The sequence below is a fragment of the Aythya marila genome (assembly GCF_965140915.1).
Source record: "Aythya marila genome assembly, chromosome: W".
Classification (NCBI taxonomy): domain Eukaryota; kingdom Metazoa; phylum Chordata; class Aves; order Anseriformes; family Anatidae; genus Aythya; species Aythya marila.
Window position 1 is genome coordinate 1,133,460 of NC_139081.1, and position 17,601 is coordinate 1,151,060.

A 17,601-nucleotide genomic window follows, 5' to 3' on the forward strand; every position below is an offset into this window, starting at 1 on the left:
AATGCTTTGGGGTTTTTTGGGTCTGTAATGCCCATCTTGTGACTGTTGCATGCTCCGAGAATGAGAAGGGTAAATCACGGTGAGTAGGTTTTCTTAGAGTTTTTGTTTCTCTACAAAATCAATTTGCCCATTCTTTCCAGAATGATACAGGTGTTCAGGCTTAGATGATCATAATCATTTCCTCTAAGCTTAAATTCCGTGCACATATGAAAAGGAAGGGAGGCTGAGGGGTGTTTACGAAGTCAGATGCATCTTCACGATGCGAAATGAAGGATCCCTTCCCATGGATGTCCCTCTGCTCCACGGCTTTTGGGTTTGGTGCCCAGTCCTTTGCTGCGAACTGTGACGATTAGGATGAGACCAGTCTTTGTGGGACCCAAACGGTGGCCACGATGGGGAGGACTCTCTAAGGTTTCCTTCACTCGTTAAACATTTCTTCAAACAACATTGAAATAAACATTGTTTTGTTTAAATACTGACTTTAAATACGAATGTTTATTATTCTGGTCTCAATTAGTGCGTGCACTTGCTGTGAAAGACGGCGACATTCCTTGCCCACGGTGCCATATCATCCATCAGTTGCCCAATTGCACCGATGGCTCTGACATGGCAATACCTTTGTACCCTCTCCTTAATTTCAAGGTGCTGAAAACCTGTTGGAGAGCGTGTGATGTGCTTGTATTGCCGGGTTAGATGCCAGTCGGTCCCTGTAATGCAGCCGTATCGTGAAGGCAAATGGGCACCCGTGTCAAGCGTTCCTCTTGGAGGACAGCGCGATGATCTTTGCATTGATTTTGGTGGCTCTAGACAAGGACTAAGGGACTATTTTACGTATATCTGGCTGAATGTGATCTTCAATATTCTGTCTTCACATTCTTATCATTTCAAATGTAGTTTTGCCGCAGCTATTTTGTTTTAAAAGCACGCAAACAGCGACATCGCGTACTGCCCGGTAATAGATGCTATTATTTGGGAGCTTACAGAAATAGACGGAGCAATTTGCCTCAGTCTTTTGATTGGGGGCCAACATCTCATGAACCAAGACCAGCGACAAAAAAATAAAAAATAAAATTGCTCTCCTGACTGAATATGCAGAGAGGGGAGCGTGGCGGGGTCGGGGCTGCCCCGTCCTGGGGCGCAGAGCTCGCGGGGAGCGCGGTGACGTGCGCGGGGCCGTGATGCCAAGCCTGAGTGCTTCATTCAAGCCAGCCATGATCGCTGTGAATATAATAAGCGATATGTCCAGGCACATGTAGAGGAAGGAGTTTGGCCCTAGGGGTGTTTGGGAATTAACCCTGCCCATTTAAGCAGGAGCACTAGGGCAGCGGGGGCAGTGGGAGATGAAGCACCACTTCTGCCCGGGCTCCCCTTCCATTCATTCGCTTGTTCAAATCAGATCCGTAGCGTTATTTTAGTACAGGTCTTAGGATTTAATTTCCTTTGCGTTTTGATGGTATTGTTTAAAAAAAGAGAAAGAAATCTCCTTTTGTAACAGCACTTGCTCTGGCATCGTAACGTCTCTGTAAAAACCATTACTGTTTACTGCACATCCGTGTAAGTGGAAAAATCCTCTTTCATGTCAAGCAGATCTCTTTCTCCTGGCATTGTGCTACGTTTTTGGGTGTGATGCCATTAAAATTATTGGGATTAATACCTTCCCTTAGCTTTGTCTCTAATTTATGGAGCTTCCCCGGATGAGTTGCTGTGGCATTTGGGCTATATCGTGCCCGGTCTTGCCCAAACTTTGTTTAAAATCTATTAGATTCCTTTCTTATTGTCTGTACTTCACATGGAGCACAAAGCAGAAATAGCTCATTAACATGATACTTCCATTACCATCGGGTGAGATGCTTTGTGATGTAAAATACGCTGTTCAGAACCTCGCTGAAATAAATAGGATATTTTGACTGTATATCCCATACCAGGAAGCGCATTACTGTTGGAGAAATATGTGTACATAACCTAGGTCAAGCCCGAGTTACTAACTGAGCCGAGCTAAGTAACTCTCTGCTGTGTAAATGTTGGCAGAGGAGAGATTGCGCCCGTACCCCCAGCTCCAGCACTTACTGCTCGGCCCCACTTGCCCGAAACCGAGTCCAAAAAAAACCCTCATTTAATACTAAAAGCATTCTTTATTATTTAATTTACATATCTTTTTTTTTTTCTTTTAAAGAACAGAGTACACAGAAGTTCTGGGAAAAAAAAAATAATAAAGAAATTACCTGCTGGCTCCTCAAAAGATAACGTGGGAGGGATAGGGTTTTTTTTTTGTCAAGGTCAAAAGATTGCAAAGCCCAGGAGAATATTCCTGGAGGGCACAGGGTGCGTGTATTTATTTCCCTGAGAGGGAGCTGCTCGTAGGTGTGTGTGGGTATATAATGTAGAATAGAGCTCATAAAGAGTTTTTTTTTTCTTTTCTTTTTTTTTTTTTTTTTAATTATTATTATTTTATTTTTTTTTACTAGGATAATTTATAATGCAGTAGAAATTTTAACTTGGTTTCTATACGCTTCGTTTTTTCTGGATTTCAAATCTCGGAGGCAAAAATTAAAAAGAAAAAGAAAAAAAAAAAAGCCAAGAGTCCTGCTAATCTGGCTCTCAGAGACAAAAGCTGCTGTGCAGAGCCAGTCCCTGTGGCAAACGCAGAGAGCAGAGGTGGTCTTCGTGCACACGCGTGGGCGCGGAGAGGAGTCCTGCCCTCCTCTCCGCAGAGCTCGAGCCCTTCCAGCCTTGAGCAACCAACTTTGAACAAGCGTAGGAGAGAGCTGGAGATCGAGGCTGAAGTCAACTGATCCCCGATCGTCATAATAATGCAATTAAGCCCTGCTCCGGCCAATTCGGAGCCATTCAAATTTCAATCTTTAATGCTTTTTTATTTTTTTTTTTCCAGACAGGTTTTCATTCTTCAATCTAACCAAGAACCAAAGCCCAAATGTAGGGCATCGGGAACCTGAATTAGAATATTCTGGTTGAACTCATCTCTAAAAAAAAAGATGTCAAAGACGGAATCAATGTAAACATTGAATTCAAGTCGTTTATAGAAATAGCTTCACTTCCTTTTTCTCTGCAGATGGAAAGAGTTGCCTCATGCCTCTCATTCTGCCTACCCAAAAAAAGACAAGGTGCCCTATCTCCCAGGGCAGGGGAATCGGATGACTGGCATTTGTGCTTGGGAAGTTGCTTGAATTTTCTACTTAATTCGATTAATTTTTCAAAGCGCACCATGGAAAGGCGAGTGGCTTCTTTATCGATTGATTGGCAATCCTGGGCTGCTTTTATTTTATTTTTATTTTTTTTTATTTTTCGCAGTTAAAAATGCGAGCGGAATATTTCGGAAGCGGTGGGTTCAGCTCAGTGAGGATAAGCAGGGCTCGTTTCTTGAAGGATTGAGGGAGCACGGCCGTGAGACTCGGTGTGTTTGTCAGGAACCAGGAGCTGCATGGAGTTCTTTGTCTCTCCCGTGATTGGCATGCACGGTGGCAATTAATTCAATAGATAGATTTTATAGAGAGATATTTACGCCCCCGAAGTTGCTACCTCGGATGGCAACCAAAATGCCTTTTCGGCATCACCTAAAGGATAAGCGTGCACTTGGAAGTGATTAACCACCCTTTGTAGGTCAACTTCTCCCATGAAGCTCCCGATTCAATTGTCAGACCAGAAAGCCACGGAAGGCTACGGGGTTTGTCGCACGCGTGGAGTGCTGCTAACAAACGGCACGTTTCAGCATTTGGTCCTCTAGGTAGAAAAAAATTCATCAGACGTCTGCCTGGATTCGTTATTCGTCTGTATTTCAAGCTCCTTTTTTTTTTTTTTCTTTCTTTCTTTCTTTCTTTCTTTTTTTTTTCCTTCCCCCTTCTCCTTTCCTGGCTCACGACAAAATATGACGGAGGGGTACTTTTCGGTTTTAAAATATGGACAGCGGTACTCCATGCAGTAAAAGACTCGAACGATTAATGCTACCCTTATGCCTCTTTTGAGTAGTTTTAGCCATGGGGCTTGGCACTGCCACCATTGTCTTTGTGCCAAAAAATATCCGCAGCGGCTGCCGCATTCTAGTACTAGAGGGGTTGTCTCGAAAATTCCGCAGTGAATGCGTCGGGTGTCTACATCGCCGTAGACGCTCTCTCTTTTTTAAAACATTAAAAAAAAAAAAAGGAAAGGGAAGGGAAGGGAAGGGGGAGAGGGAATCTTTTAGCTCTCGGGAAAGGCGCAGCGCAGGCTGCGGTGCTCGAGCGCCTGAAAACGATGCATAATGTACAGGAAAGGGAGAAATTCAGGAGACGCTTTTGTATCTGCAGAGCACAAATAGTTGCTTAAAGAGCCTCCTCTCGCATATTATCAGCGCTCCCGCAAATTTTATTATCTGAAACAAATGTGCCAGTGAATTTGAAGCAGAAAATCAACATCAAGACTGTAGCTAATTTGAAATGGACAGTTTATACAAAAGATATTCCTCCCCCCCCCACCCCCCCACCCTTCCCGAAATGAAGCGTCGGTACGAAAAGTATGATAATTTCATAATTACAGTGAAAATCCGTGTGCGTGTGTGTGTGTGTGGCTCTTTGGAACGGTTTTCTTGACTTTTTCGTGAATTTGGGGTTATTTATTCTTAATAGAGCAGGCAGATCCCCGGCTGCACGCGGGAACAACACCACCAAGGAAAGGCAATAAAGTTAAAGGCTTACACCCGCTGGATGAAATTGTGCTCGCCCGTGATCTCCAAAGCTATCTGCTTGGTGGTAAAAGTGGATGCTAGAGATGAAATCTTTACAAGGAGCATAATCCTAAAAAAAAAAAAGAAAAAAAAAAAGTCAATCTCCTGCTGGCTGCTGTGCCGCTTTGGTACCTCACAGACTTCGACAGAGTCCTGGACGAGTGCCCATTGATGTCATGGAAACACTCAAATTACTGAGAATGATTCATGTCTATGCTGTTCTCTTATCCTCCCCCACACAAATAGAAGTAGATTTTAACCCTGACAACTTGTAATTTGCAGCGGGTTTATTTTTGTATCGGGATAAATATTTTTTAACAACTGAAATTAAGCCCAGGCTCGCCTGTGGCTGATCCGATAGGGAACGGGGGCTGCCGGCAGCCGGGCAGCGGCGCGAGGAGCGCGAGGAGCCCCCGGCGGGGCCGCGTGCGCCCCTGCCCCTCGCCTCGTGGGGCTGCCGCTTCGCCCCCTGCCCTCTCGTTGTGCCGGCAGGCCCCGGCATCGGGCTCCCGATCCCAATTTCGTTGCCGTTTCCAGCTTGAATGATCTCTGCGGAGTGCTCGGAAGCCGAGGGGGTGATCCCTCATCCCCCAGCGCTGTCAGAAGTTAGCGCGGGCGCAAAACGGCCCCCAAATCGCGAATAAAGCGCGGGGGTCCCCCCCGTGTTTAAGCACAGGGTTTAGGTGGCGAGCAACAAAAGCAGGAACAAAAAGAGGGGCGGCCAAGCAACAAAAGGAAGCTCCGGGCTTGGATTATTATAGGGGAATGGCAGGGGTTTGTTCCCAGCCTCTGTGCCAGCCTCGCGGCCGGCCCCAGCCTGGTGTGGCTAGCGAGGAGGTGTGCTCGGCCACCTAGGTGTGCTGGGTGATTTGGGATCTGACGTGAGCTCTCCCGTCCTTTGTCTGTCAGTCTGCCTCCCCGTGGGCTCTGCGGGAAATGGGGCCGGCGCTGGGAAGTCCCAGCAGCGGCGCTGCCAGCCCTGGGCACGCGTGTGCCGCTAGCCCCGCGTCCCCATGCCCCTGGAATTGCTTCTGGGACCATCCGAGGCTTCCTGGAGACGTCCAGCGGGTGGCACGATGCTGTCAGGGCCGTGTCTTGGGGTGTGGGTTCATTAGGGCACGGGGTGGCACTGGGGTCGGAGGGAGCATCCCGTCCTGGGGCACTCCTGGTGCTCCAGCCGACGGGACCAACTTGGATGTCAGGAGTGAATTTTTTTGCTGCCTTCTCGGGTGTTGTGTGAGATGATGCCTCCCCCCGCCGGGATTATCCTCACCATAAGGGTGGTCTTTTAGTGTCAATATGTTTTGTATCAGCCCTCTTGACTGCTCTTTGTCTCACTAGCACGTGGTGTAGCGCTACTCAGCCGTGACTTAATGCTCTGCAGAAACCACCTCTTCCCTCCTCGGCTTTGCTCAAGCCTGGCCGTTCCCACCTGAAAGACCCTTGATTTTCCTTTGCAAACACGCCGTAACCCTACCGCTGCTGCACGCCAGGCCGGCAGGGACGCATTTTAAAGCCTTCCTGGGGGGAAAAAAATCAAAAAGGAGAGAGTGGGAAGGGCGACTCGGGGCTGGCAGAGAGTCTCGGCAGCCGCTGGGCCCCCGTTCAAGTCCCCGCGCCGCTGGGGCGGCCGCAACTTGGGCAGGGGATGGCAAATTTCCAGCCCGATGTCCGGCTGCCAGGTGCTGGGAAGGAATTTCCCCATCCCAGAGATTGATGGAGGGGCTGTGCGGGTGCCCCCCGGGGAGAAAAGGGGCAGCACTCGGCATGGGGCAGAGCGGGGGCACTCCTCATCCCGGTTTCTGGAGGTGCGTGGAGCGGTGCCGCGGGGGTTAGGAAGTTTCTTGCCCGTTGCCATCCTCAGCTGGAGAAAACCTGAATCCCTTTCTGCTGCCTGCGTGCATTACGCAGCCAGCAGGGCCTATTTTACATAAGTAAACAGCAGTGGGAAACGTGGGGAGCATGGTGGAAAACACTCAGAGCCGCCGAGGCTGGCTGTTTGGATCCGTTACACACCTATTTGTCTTCTCTTTTATTAACAGGTAAAACAGAAAGGGGCTCGTACTCGTCGTATGGAAGAGACTCGAATTTACAGGGTTGCCACCAGGTAAGTGGAAGGCTGCTGAGCAGCGAGGTTGCGATAAATGCTCCGCGAAACGAGGCTCGTGGCTGCAAGTTGGGCATCCCGGAGACGGGCACGGCGAGGGCTGCGAGCGCGGGCTCTGTCTGCCTCCTTTAAAGCTCCTGCCCGAGCCGTGCTGGCCAGGATACGGTTCCTGGAGGCTGACCTAACACTGCCCTGGTCCACGCTGCTGCAAACTATTGATTCTTGTCCCCCCCCCGTAACAATGCTGCAGTGTTTTCGGCGCGGCGGCTCCTTCCCAGCAGCGCAACTCCAGGAAAGGCACTGCAGAGCTGGTGGCGGCCCCCAGCTTTGGATGGCTACCGCAATAAATTATAGTTTTCCTCGAATCTGTATGATGTTGTGTGAAAACAAGGTTGTATTGAGGGATAAAAATGTCTGTGAAAATATGATTTGTTGTCCCTTTTTGTTTCGGAATTGTTTTTGGCTGGAAGTCAAGGCCAGCAGGCTAACAGCAAAGCCGTCTCAAGGGAAGCATGCGTGAGCTAGAAAAATAAGAGTAGTTTAATTAAATAATAAAATGCCAATGTAATACAAAGGTATAGCATGTGTGTGTGTGCCTCTGTGCACTTTGCATTTGCATACTTTTAAGTCTCCAGAGAAAGTCTGAGTCTAAAAATACTATCAATAGCCTCAAGTCTGTGCTTTGTTTCGAGACAATTGATTTTTTTAAAAGACACTTTCTTTTTAATTTCGGTAGCAATATTAATCATGTGTTTAAATTCATTTTGCTCACGAAGAGTGCCAGGCTTCCTTTTTTTTTTTTTTTTTTTTCTGAGCGCGGCAGCTTCTGACTTTTGGGAAAGTATTGAAAGAGTTTAATGGCCTCCTTAATATTCAGAGCTTTCCGCTGCTCAAATATGCCAGGAGAGGAAAAAAAAAATAGGAATATGGGGATGCAGTTGGTTTTTGTGTTTTGAAAACAAGGCTAGGAGCTGGCAGGACGTGCTGCTGCCCCCAGCGCTTGCGTGGCACCCGGGGTCTGTCCACACATGACTTTCAGATTTCACCTCAAAATGCACCTTTTCTTCGCCGTCTCTCGGTTTTCTTTCAACCTTCCCGTATTGGAAAGGGCTTGTAATACCCCAAATAAGTCAGAAATGAGTTCAGGATGCCTTGTAGAGGCGTTCGAACCGAAACCTCGCCGATTCCAGTAAGCAAATTGCCTCATGGTGTCCACAGAGTGCTCTGCGGTCCTGTAGGGTCAGCTGATGGAGAAAACTTACTGCCCCGCCTACCCTCTCTCCTTTTTTGTGGGGTTTCACTCGTGAAAAATTGAAGAATATTAGGTAAATATTGCAAAAGTAACACGAATAACAGAATTTCCAACCCGGGGAATTTTCTTTCTGCCCATGCATCCGCTTTGCTGAAGTGTAACGGAGAAGGGGACGAAGCAGATGACCAATGGCCAGCCGTGAAGGAGAGGAGCTATTTCTAAAAATAAGAACCTCTTGAATTCCTGAAAGGTACAGAAGGAATAATGCTGAATGCCAAGGCTGGACCATCTGTTGTCTGTTCTCCAGGCTGCAGAACTATCAGGATCCACCAAATTATTAACAAGCCTGAACCTTCAGGCTGGGAAGAAAATTTCAAAACCGCAAAGTCTACTGCGAGATTTCCGGGACGTGCTTTCGTGTGTGCTGAGAAAGATGAGCTAACCTAGACAGGAGATGCTGAGGAAGAGGATATTTGGTCAATTCCAAAGCAAATATCAATGGTGATGACACAGAAAATTAAGAATACCCTGAAACCTGGAGTTTTCAGAGGGCCCTGTGCAGCGGGAGGAGTCGCGTGCGCTCCCTTTTCCGAGACCCAGGAGGAGCGTGCAGATTTTGTTGATTTCTGAAAGGTAAATTGCTACCTCCAGATGTGATGCATTGCTCTCTGTAGATGAGTTCCTGGAACAATTAAGGAAAACTAAATACCTAACGATATTGAACTTGCTACCTATTAATCTTCTGGTACGAAAAAAAACACCAACCCCTCTTGGTGCAGACGGCAGCGGTGAGCTGAGGTTTCCTCCCCGTGCTCCTCTCACACCAAGGAGAAGAGGTCGGGCACGCGGCGAGCCATTTACTCCAGGCTGGGTTTTATTCCCGAGCCCAGGGCCCAATTCTGCTCTCACGGAAAACTGTAGTAAATACGGCACTGATTACAGTGGGAATGGAGGCAAGCTCATCTTGGGAACCATTTAATTCCATTAGAGAGAAGGCAGCGAAGAAACATGTACCCAAGTTGTTGTCAAGGCACTTTTGAAATACTGGCTTCATTCGAGTTAATGACAAAAACCTCATTTCATTCAGTCAAGTCAGGATTTTGTGTGTTGTCTTAATTCTGCGCTACTCACCATCTCCCCACAGATCCATTTTTTTTCCTTATTGGGCTGGTGTGGGGGGCATTAGCAAGGCAGTGGCATTTAACAACGCGCTCCTACTTTATCCATCTAACTTTATCCTGGTTCCGCGCTTCGGCTTCCCAAATGATAGATAAAAACGTTACTTAAATAACACGATTTAAAGATAAAAGAGCGTTTGTGAAACGTTGGTTTATCTTTCTGCCAGAGGGTCTGGATATCCAGAATATCATTGCTAGACTATCGGTAGCGTGTGCTGCTCAGTGTAGCGAGGATCCACTCATCGGTTAATAAATAGGCGATGGGACCGACTTTGAATAATCCAGGGCCACCGTGCTTTGCTGGGCAATGGTTAATTCCCAAAAGCGCTGAATAAAGAGACCTGTAAAGTGAGCTCGGTGGCCAGAAAGCATCCACCGTAGATTTCCAAGGCAACGCATGAGATTGTCTGGGGGAATAAATTAAGAGTTCCTGGCCGATTTGGATTACGCCTTTTTGGCAAGTGCCGAGTGAAGGACGTTTGGCATGAGGTGCTTTAACTTCAAGCAGAACCCCCAAGTCCTGGGATGACTTGTTTTTACTATTAGGAAAGTGAGCCTCGGTGTTGCTTTTGGCTGTGCTGGTTTACTCGGTGTTGCAGAAATACTCCGAGGCTGGCTGGAGCCATCCCATCTCCAAAGCTGGGTCAGGAACGAAGCGTTAAGGTAAAGCGAGTCGAGTTACACAAGCTCTGCCAGTTTTTGCTCTTTTTTTTTTTGGGTTTGTTTTCAAATACCTGCTCCCAAAACGTAATAAATCCCGAATGAGATCATATCTGCTGGACTTCAGCTTGACTCAAGGCACGGTGCTACAGGGAAAGGCTGCCAAAGGGAAGGCCACAGGCTCCCTCCTGACCTCCTTGCTGTGTGCCCGGGCTCCTCTCTCCTCTCCATCCTTCCTTCCCTTGCTCCCCCATCTCTCTGGAGCATGGTGGCAGGGAAAAAAGGGTCACACATCATGGGCAAGGGGGATCCCAGCGCGTCCAAACTCCACGGGACTTGGCGAGCCTGAGAGGAGTCCCTGGCACAAGCCTTGGGTTTTAATTTTTGAGCGCTCGAGGCTCGCTGAGCAGAGCAGGGGGTGTTTATAACACACCTTAGACAGGGATTTTGTACGGGGGCAATGGAAATATTGCTGGAAAACTTGAAAATGAGCATAATGGGGATGAAAGACCGAGGCAGCTTCTGTGACAAGTGCGTGTGGATTAATTCAGCCCAGCTGCCCGTGCCTGTGTGCCCACGAAGTGTGTAAATCCTTGCATAATGGCGTTCTCGTGCTGAGGAGGGAATGGCCAGAAATAGCGATTGCCCATTTTCTTTTTTTTTTTTTCTTCCCCAAGTCCTGGGACTTCCTTTTTCTGCTGCGAATTATTGAATTGTTGCAACATCTCTAATTATGTGAAGAGGAGTCCAAGCAAAGAGAGAAAGGAGGGGAGGAAAAAAAAAAAAAAAAAAAGAAAAAGAAAAGGGATTATCTTTTTATCTGCCATGTACTTTTAAAAGGCCCTTCTTCAGTGCTTCATTCAGCACGAGATTGAGCCTAATGCATATTCTGAAATCAGGCTTCCGATTGAAGCCACTGCAGAATAACTGCTGGAAAAATCACCCTGGTAGCACATTCTTCACTATCTTGCAGAGCGCTTTGGGGTTTTGTTTTTGGGGTTTTGCTTTCCTTTTTTTTTTTTTTTTTTTTTCCTTTTTTTTTTTTTTTTATGGCCTGACCACATTTTCCTAGTAAACAGTAAAAAAAAAAAAGGCAGCTCTCTGGCTGCAGCCAGGGAAGGTGTGAGCGGGGGTTGTGTGCGTGTCAGCGCACAGCGCCGCTGCGCTCGGAGCTGCTTCTCATTTGTACTTTGTTCAGGACCGGCAGGGCAAAGAATCTCTGCGGTTTTATTGGGATTGTATACAATAAGTTATTAAATTTCATCTCTGTAATACACCTGCAGTAAAATAACAAAACATTACTGCACTTAAGGAACATGTGTGTGTGTTGCAATGTTCCACCCCTCCCTTCCCAACAGCTGCTTACGGATTTCAAGATCCATTGTATGTATTCCCTAGAGCCCACCTCTAATAATCGAGACACATCTGCCATTGCAGTGTTATAGGCATATGTAGTTTTATTGAAAACTATACCTGTATAAAAAAAAAATTAAATAACTCCTACCGCAATTAAATTGGCAAGCTACCTTTTCTGCAGATCATATTGCAGACCTCTGGAGATGCAGCGAGTTCATTTGATTCTTCTGTTACAAATCACTTAGTAGTTTTTTGCTTAGTCAAATAACGAGATTTCCTCGCGGTTTGATGGCGAGATTCCTCTGCCTGTAACAATTCCTCCATCCCTAGAAAAACACACACAAAAGCTATCCTAAGATGATAAAAGATACCTAATGTACCAAGGAATGCGGGTCCTACAAAGTCTACTGCTAATCCGTTTTTGTGATGAGATGTGAAGCGCCAGTACCCTTAATAAACCCGACGGTGCTTTGTTTATTTGCTGTTAAATATTTGGAGTCTCCCACCTCTTGGCTGGGCAAAATGTGCTTACCAGCCACAGCTGCGTAGGGATGCGATAAATAAAAATTAAAAAAAAAAATAAAATTATGCTCTACTGTAAGCACAGCCTTTGATACTTTGATACCAGCTAACATCCTGGCTACCGTGAGGGCTGTGATCAGTGGGGCTGGGAAGCAGCGCTTCTCCTGCTAACTTCTGTGGTGATTTATAGCTGGAGAAGGTTCACCTCTTGTCATCGTTTGTGCTCCAGCATCTTGCTGTGGGAGGTGGAATCATTGCTTCTGCTCCAGAAATTAGTTCTAGCGCCCATAAACTATCCTCCTGTGATCGTGGGCACGTTGTGGACTAATGTTTTGGATGTTACAGCACTAAAATAATGACATAAGAGATAAAATTTCCATGTTAATCAAATGTATTAAAGGAACAGACTTAAGTTCAGATGTCTGAATGGCTCATTTAGCAGAATTCCTCATGCATCCAGAAAGACACGGTTTCATTGTCCATATCATAATTGAAGAAATGCTAAAACCCAACACTGCAATTTAGTGGTAAAAGGAAGTGCTTTTCTCTTAGCCCTTTGGATCAAATGTTAAGCTGAGGGCTATTTTGTTGGAAGTGAGCATTCCAAGGGCACCTTTCTGGAGCTTATAACCTGGCAACAGAATAGCACTGCTATTTGTAATGTGCAATAATAGGTTTATGTTGTGGTTGAGTGCTAATAGGAGCTGGGTTTGCCTTTGCAGTCACTGCACTCTGACTTTCCGTGCTATCGTCAAGGCGATAAAAAGGGGAGTGATGCTCGCCCGCGGTGGTACCACAGCGAGCTGTGACCCCGCCACGCTGCACGGTGCTGGTTCAGGTCTGGTCAGGGCTTGATGGAGGACCTCCAGCAAAAAGGCGGCCTGCTTTGACCAATTCTGGCAATTTGCAGGGCTCAGAGTTGAGTGGTGAGTGCCCTGGCGTGTCCAAGGGTGACAGCCGAGGGTGGTGCCCTTGGCATATAAGGTATGGCTTGGCGACTTTTGCTGATCTAAATGCATAGAGCCTGAAAAACCACCCCCACCAACAAAAAATCCAACCCATCCATGCCCAGGTGGGTCTCGACTATCACCCCCCATCCCAGTAAAAACCCGTTTGCTGGTGTTTACGTGGAATTTCCCCTCTTTCCAGTTGTGCCCTTTGGGTTACTGGCCTGCGGGGCGTTAAACTCCAGCTCTACCTGGCCGTTTTCGGGAAGCACGGCGAGACGAGGAGCTCGTGTGTGCATGCACACAAACAGCACGCGTGGCCAGGCTCTTGGCAGCTCCCCGTGCAATAGAGGCGATTTTAAAACTTCTTGGGGTCTGTAACGCTGAGGAAAGCGTCGACCTCTTGTCGTTGCCACAAGCCCACGTGGCCGTTTCTGTAGCATTCGCTGCGCGCTGTCGCATTGCTCATTTCCAACAGACCATTGCCAATAGCCTTTTTACTGCCCAGAAGTTACTCCGCGCTTCCACCACCCCCTTCTGACATGTGGTTACCTGCTGCTTTGCAGGGGAATGAATAGCATCTTTAATCACACTTAATTACCATGCGGCTGCAGACAGGAACTTCACATACAGAACAGCTCAAGATGGAGAAACGAGATCTTTCACAGGCACGGATAGACGCAGAAGGCTGATTATTAAAATAAACACTGTTTTCAAAATGTATGCTACACAAATTTTGGTCGGGATCTGTACTTTCTAAGAGAGCTATTAATTCACATTTATAAGGAATAAAATTCCTCTCGTTTTGCAAACTTCTTTGCAGCGTTTCTCGTTGCAATTCAGACCATCTGCAAGTTGTCCAGATCTCCCCGAGTTTCGAAACCTAGTGCATCTCTTTTGCTTACGCTTTGCATGGGCTGATATTTATATTTTAAGTCATTCAAATTAGTCAGTAAACAGTCCGGTACGTGTAAACACCGAAAAATCGGTGTTTTAACAAACCGGTGCCATAAATTCAGACAGCAGACATTTCTTGCTGCATTGGCTCTAGAATTTTTTTCACCTGTTTCACTGCATACTCCTCGGGAAGGTCCAGATAAACACAAGCCCATGATCTGTATATTTTTAAGAGCTTTCCAGTAAACTCTCACCACCTGATTTTCACAGAAAGCTCTTTAACTTCCTCCTCGGTAATAACTGGAGGAAAAAAAAAAAAAAAAAGAAATATGTTCACATCCCCCTTGAAAGACCATGTTTCAGCACTGCAGTTGCCCCTTGGTGTCTGGTGCCAGCCTTCACCAGCAGTGACCTTAGAGGTGGTTTTCCTACAGGAGATGATGCTCTGGCCAGGCTTCTTTTGTTGTGTGATTTATTCCTTTGCTTCTTGGCTTAAAAAATAGGAGCAATTTCTTCTGACAAGTAGAGATTTCAGGGAATGGATGAGGATATGAATCCTAGCAGCTATTTATGTATGGAATAATTAAAAACAATGACTAAGTTGTGCTCTCATCCTGCCTAAAAAAAGAAAACCCGCTGATACCTCAGACACACAAGCACCATCAAACGGCTTTGGAGTTGTCATGGAGCGTTCCTCACTTCTTTAGGAAATTCTTTGTCTTCTCACATCTGAAGGTGCTTCTCTAGCTTGTTCTAATTCAGTATTAAAGTAATTCTCAGAAAGAGAAAGGACTGAATGACAAACTGCCCGGGGCAACACAGCGTGGGACATTCCAGGTAAATGGGATTTGGGCTCCGAGTCCCACCTGTGTTGCCTATGACCCTTGGGAGCCCCCCGATTACCTAAAGGCCTTTCCTGGGCCTTACGGGGCCATTCAGAGATGCGAGGCAGAGGGGTGGTCAGAGCCTGCGAGCAATTCCCGGTATTGGGTTCACTGAATCACCCCCCGGGAGCAGAAACCCCTATTTCAGCGCAGCCGTGCCCGACTTAGGCCATCTGTAGGCTGGGGGCCATCGACCAACGAATTAGCAAGGCCTTGTGGTGTGTCTTTCTCGCTTCCCCTTTCCTGTTTTGCTTGATTTTCGTTGTTCCCCTTTCACAGCCTTTTTTTTTTTTATTATTTTTTCCCCTGTAACTGTCTTGTGTTTTGCTGCAGTCTGTGGCTGGTGTGAGCACAGAGAGAGGAGGAGGAGGCTTTGTGTGAGGGGCTGGACGTGCTCCTCACAGGTGGAGGAGTGGGTCTTGAGCCCCGTCACACCTCTAAAATGGACATTGTTTGATAGATTACACAAACAATCAAACTTTTTGTGTGAGGGAGTGGGATTTTTTTCTCGCTTTCTCAATCCTGTGGGACATTGGTGCCTGCAGGTCAGCAGGACAGTGCGTGTGGGCTCTGGGACAGCCCGCCAAAAACTTGGCATTTTTCTGAAGTTCAGTTTTTGGCTCTTGAAGGTATCAGTAAGAGGTGGTTGAAGGTATCAGTAGGAGGTGGTTAGTGCCAGCCACGTGCTGGTGTTTGTGGAGGATCAGCCGAGCTCGGAGGAGAGCCATGGGCCCGCGCCTGCCCACCCACCAACGTGCCCACTGCTGACCAGGCCACACTCCTTGCAGGTAAACTTAAAATACCTCCCTTGGCCTCTCCTCCAGTCAAACAGTGCAAAACTCTGCTATTTCCACACTTGCCAGCTCTACAGGCCGGATATTTTCCAAATTCTTCTTATTTCAGACCTGTTATTGTTAGGCCGGACGCGTGGCCACATGGGCTTCCCTCATACCGCCCTCCTGCTCTCTCATGTCCTCGGTCTTATTTACCTCAGGAGCAGCATTTTTAAAGTAGATTTTCCCCCCCTCTGGCTTTGAAAAGTGCCAAACACATTGTTGGTGCTTAACAAATAATAAATAATAATACCCCAGAAGCCAGGTATGTCTTTATGCCTTCGCAGCAGATGAGGTGCATGTCTGCCAGGCATTCAAGTCTTGCTGCAGTATGTTTAGCAACAATGGAGAAGTTAATATTTTTATTTTGTTTTGAAGTTAATGACAGAATATAGCCATCTGTCTGCATGTTTATAGGTCTTTCCATTTTATTTTTTAACTGTTTTCCTTCTTTGAAAATGGATCCTGCTTGACTGTCAGGAGATTATTATTTTTTTTTAAGAGTAAAGGTATAAGCTATACGAGAGGTAGAATTATGGATATTTCCTTGCCTTTCAAAAGTATCTGGGGAAAATGCATATAAAGTCAAATAAAAACCAACGGAATCACTGAAAATATAACTCACTTGGGTATTCCTCTGTTGGTTTTTTACATCCCACTGTAATATACAGGATTACCTTTACAACATAGACAGTGGATAACAAGGTACTGTGACAAATACAGTTTTTAGACAGAGATTTTTTATTCTTTAATGCAATGTGAAAAAAAAAAAAAAGCCAATTAACTGCCCAACACATTATAGTCATCTACAGAGAAAATCAGCCAGAAAATCCCCCTTGCTTTATGGCCTTAGATGAGGCTATCTTGCATCGTCATGAAGAGTCACCTGCATCTTGTCCCATGTCTCACTGGGAGCAGAGCTCCTCTGCCTTCACCTAGTGCCCTTCCAGTCCCTGTTGTCCCAAACACTACCCAGTAGTCGTGTCTTGGTTCATTGCTCCCCTTTTTGGAAGGCTTTGGTGTTGAACAGTGAGAATTTTCCATGAGTCCTTACCATTTTCTTTAAAATATATGTTTCCTCTTAATCATTTTTTCAAGTTTTATTCTGTGATGACCAATCTTTGGCAGGCTTTATAAAATGACTCATTTGTAGCCCAGCTTTGGAAGACTTGTGAGAAAGGACGCTTTCAATTCGTGCTCTTCCAACAGCACCAGAGGAGTGTCCTTCATCTATGGTGCGACCACGGCGCAACACGCATGGAAATTTCTACTGCTCGTGCGATTTATGGGCACATCCTGAGATCGTACGATAGACTTCATGTGGTCATACACATGTGGAACAGCACAGACAATTTCAGGATTGCAAGTGTACAAAAGGAAATCACCTTTGATGCATGTTTTGAAGTAGCCCAGCGAGGACAAGCGAGGCTTCTTCCTCACATATTCTTGCCACTGGGTAGGGCAGCAATGATGCTGTGCCAGTGCCCTTTAGTTTTCCAGTTTCTCGAATCTCATTCTGAAGTTGGTGGGATTCACAACGTTTGTCGTGTAACTTCTGCTGGCTCTTTGCTTTGTTTTCTGCTGCCTTCCTTTATCGGTTCCGTGCTGCAAGGCACGTCGTGCATCTCCACGGGGCGCTAGGTGCAGGCGAGAAGAAAGCAGTGTCTGTGAAACGTTGCTCTCTCTGCAGTGCTTCTGTTTGGCCTGGTGTTTCCTTTCTGCCAAGGAGCTTAGCTTACCGGCTTTGATTTATTTGTAAACGATGTCTTGCAGATAAACCGAGTCCACATTTTGTGACGTTTGTCCCTAATGGCAGCCGGGAGGGGTGCTGCCAGCCCTGCTCCACGCCAGCTCTTTTCTGCATCTTTTTGGCTAGGAAAGCGTTACTAAACCTTGTATTGGTGGTGGGAGTCGGACTTTGTAAAGAAATAAGAGAAAACCCAGGTGGGGACATGTCCACAGGCAGTCCTTTGCTGACTATGGGCATCGATACCGGCCTGTGCAGGCATTTGCTTTGAGTGGATGGCTCGTGCTGGCTTCCCCAAAAGCAGCAGTATTGCAGAGCAGGAGCAAAGCCTCTCTCTGCAGCGTAGGCAACCAAAATGCTGCCTCCACAACAGAGAAGATCCTCAGCACCTCTTCCACGCAGAAAGGAGGGAGGAAATGCAGCCGTGTGATAGCAAGCAGGACACGGAGCAGGTCTGCTCTCCCCTAGCTGCCCCAGATGCCCCCTTGGAGGCACCTAAGT

General features: G+C 46.7%; 1 protein-coding gene across 12 annotated transcripts in view; it reads left to right on the top strand.

The window, feature by feature from the left end:
- The window catches only part of LOC309889424 (transcription factor 4-like), a 177,652-nt gene that overhangs the window by 82,677 nt on the left and 77,374 nt on the right, over positions 1–17,601 (top strand). For all 12 annotated transcript variants that reach the window (XM_082782257.1, XM_082782246.1, XM_082782256.1 and 9 more), the window contains one exon: positions 6,760–6,824. In XM_082782257.1, coding sequence (XP_082638383.1) covers positions 6,760–6,824 — 65 coding nt within the window. The remainder of the gene's footprint in view (positions 1–6,759; positions 6,825–17,601) is intronic.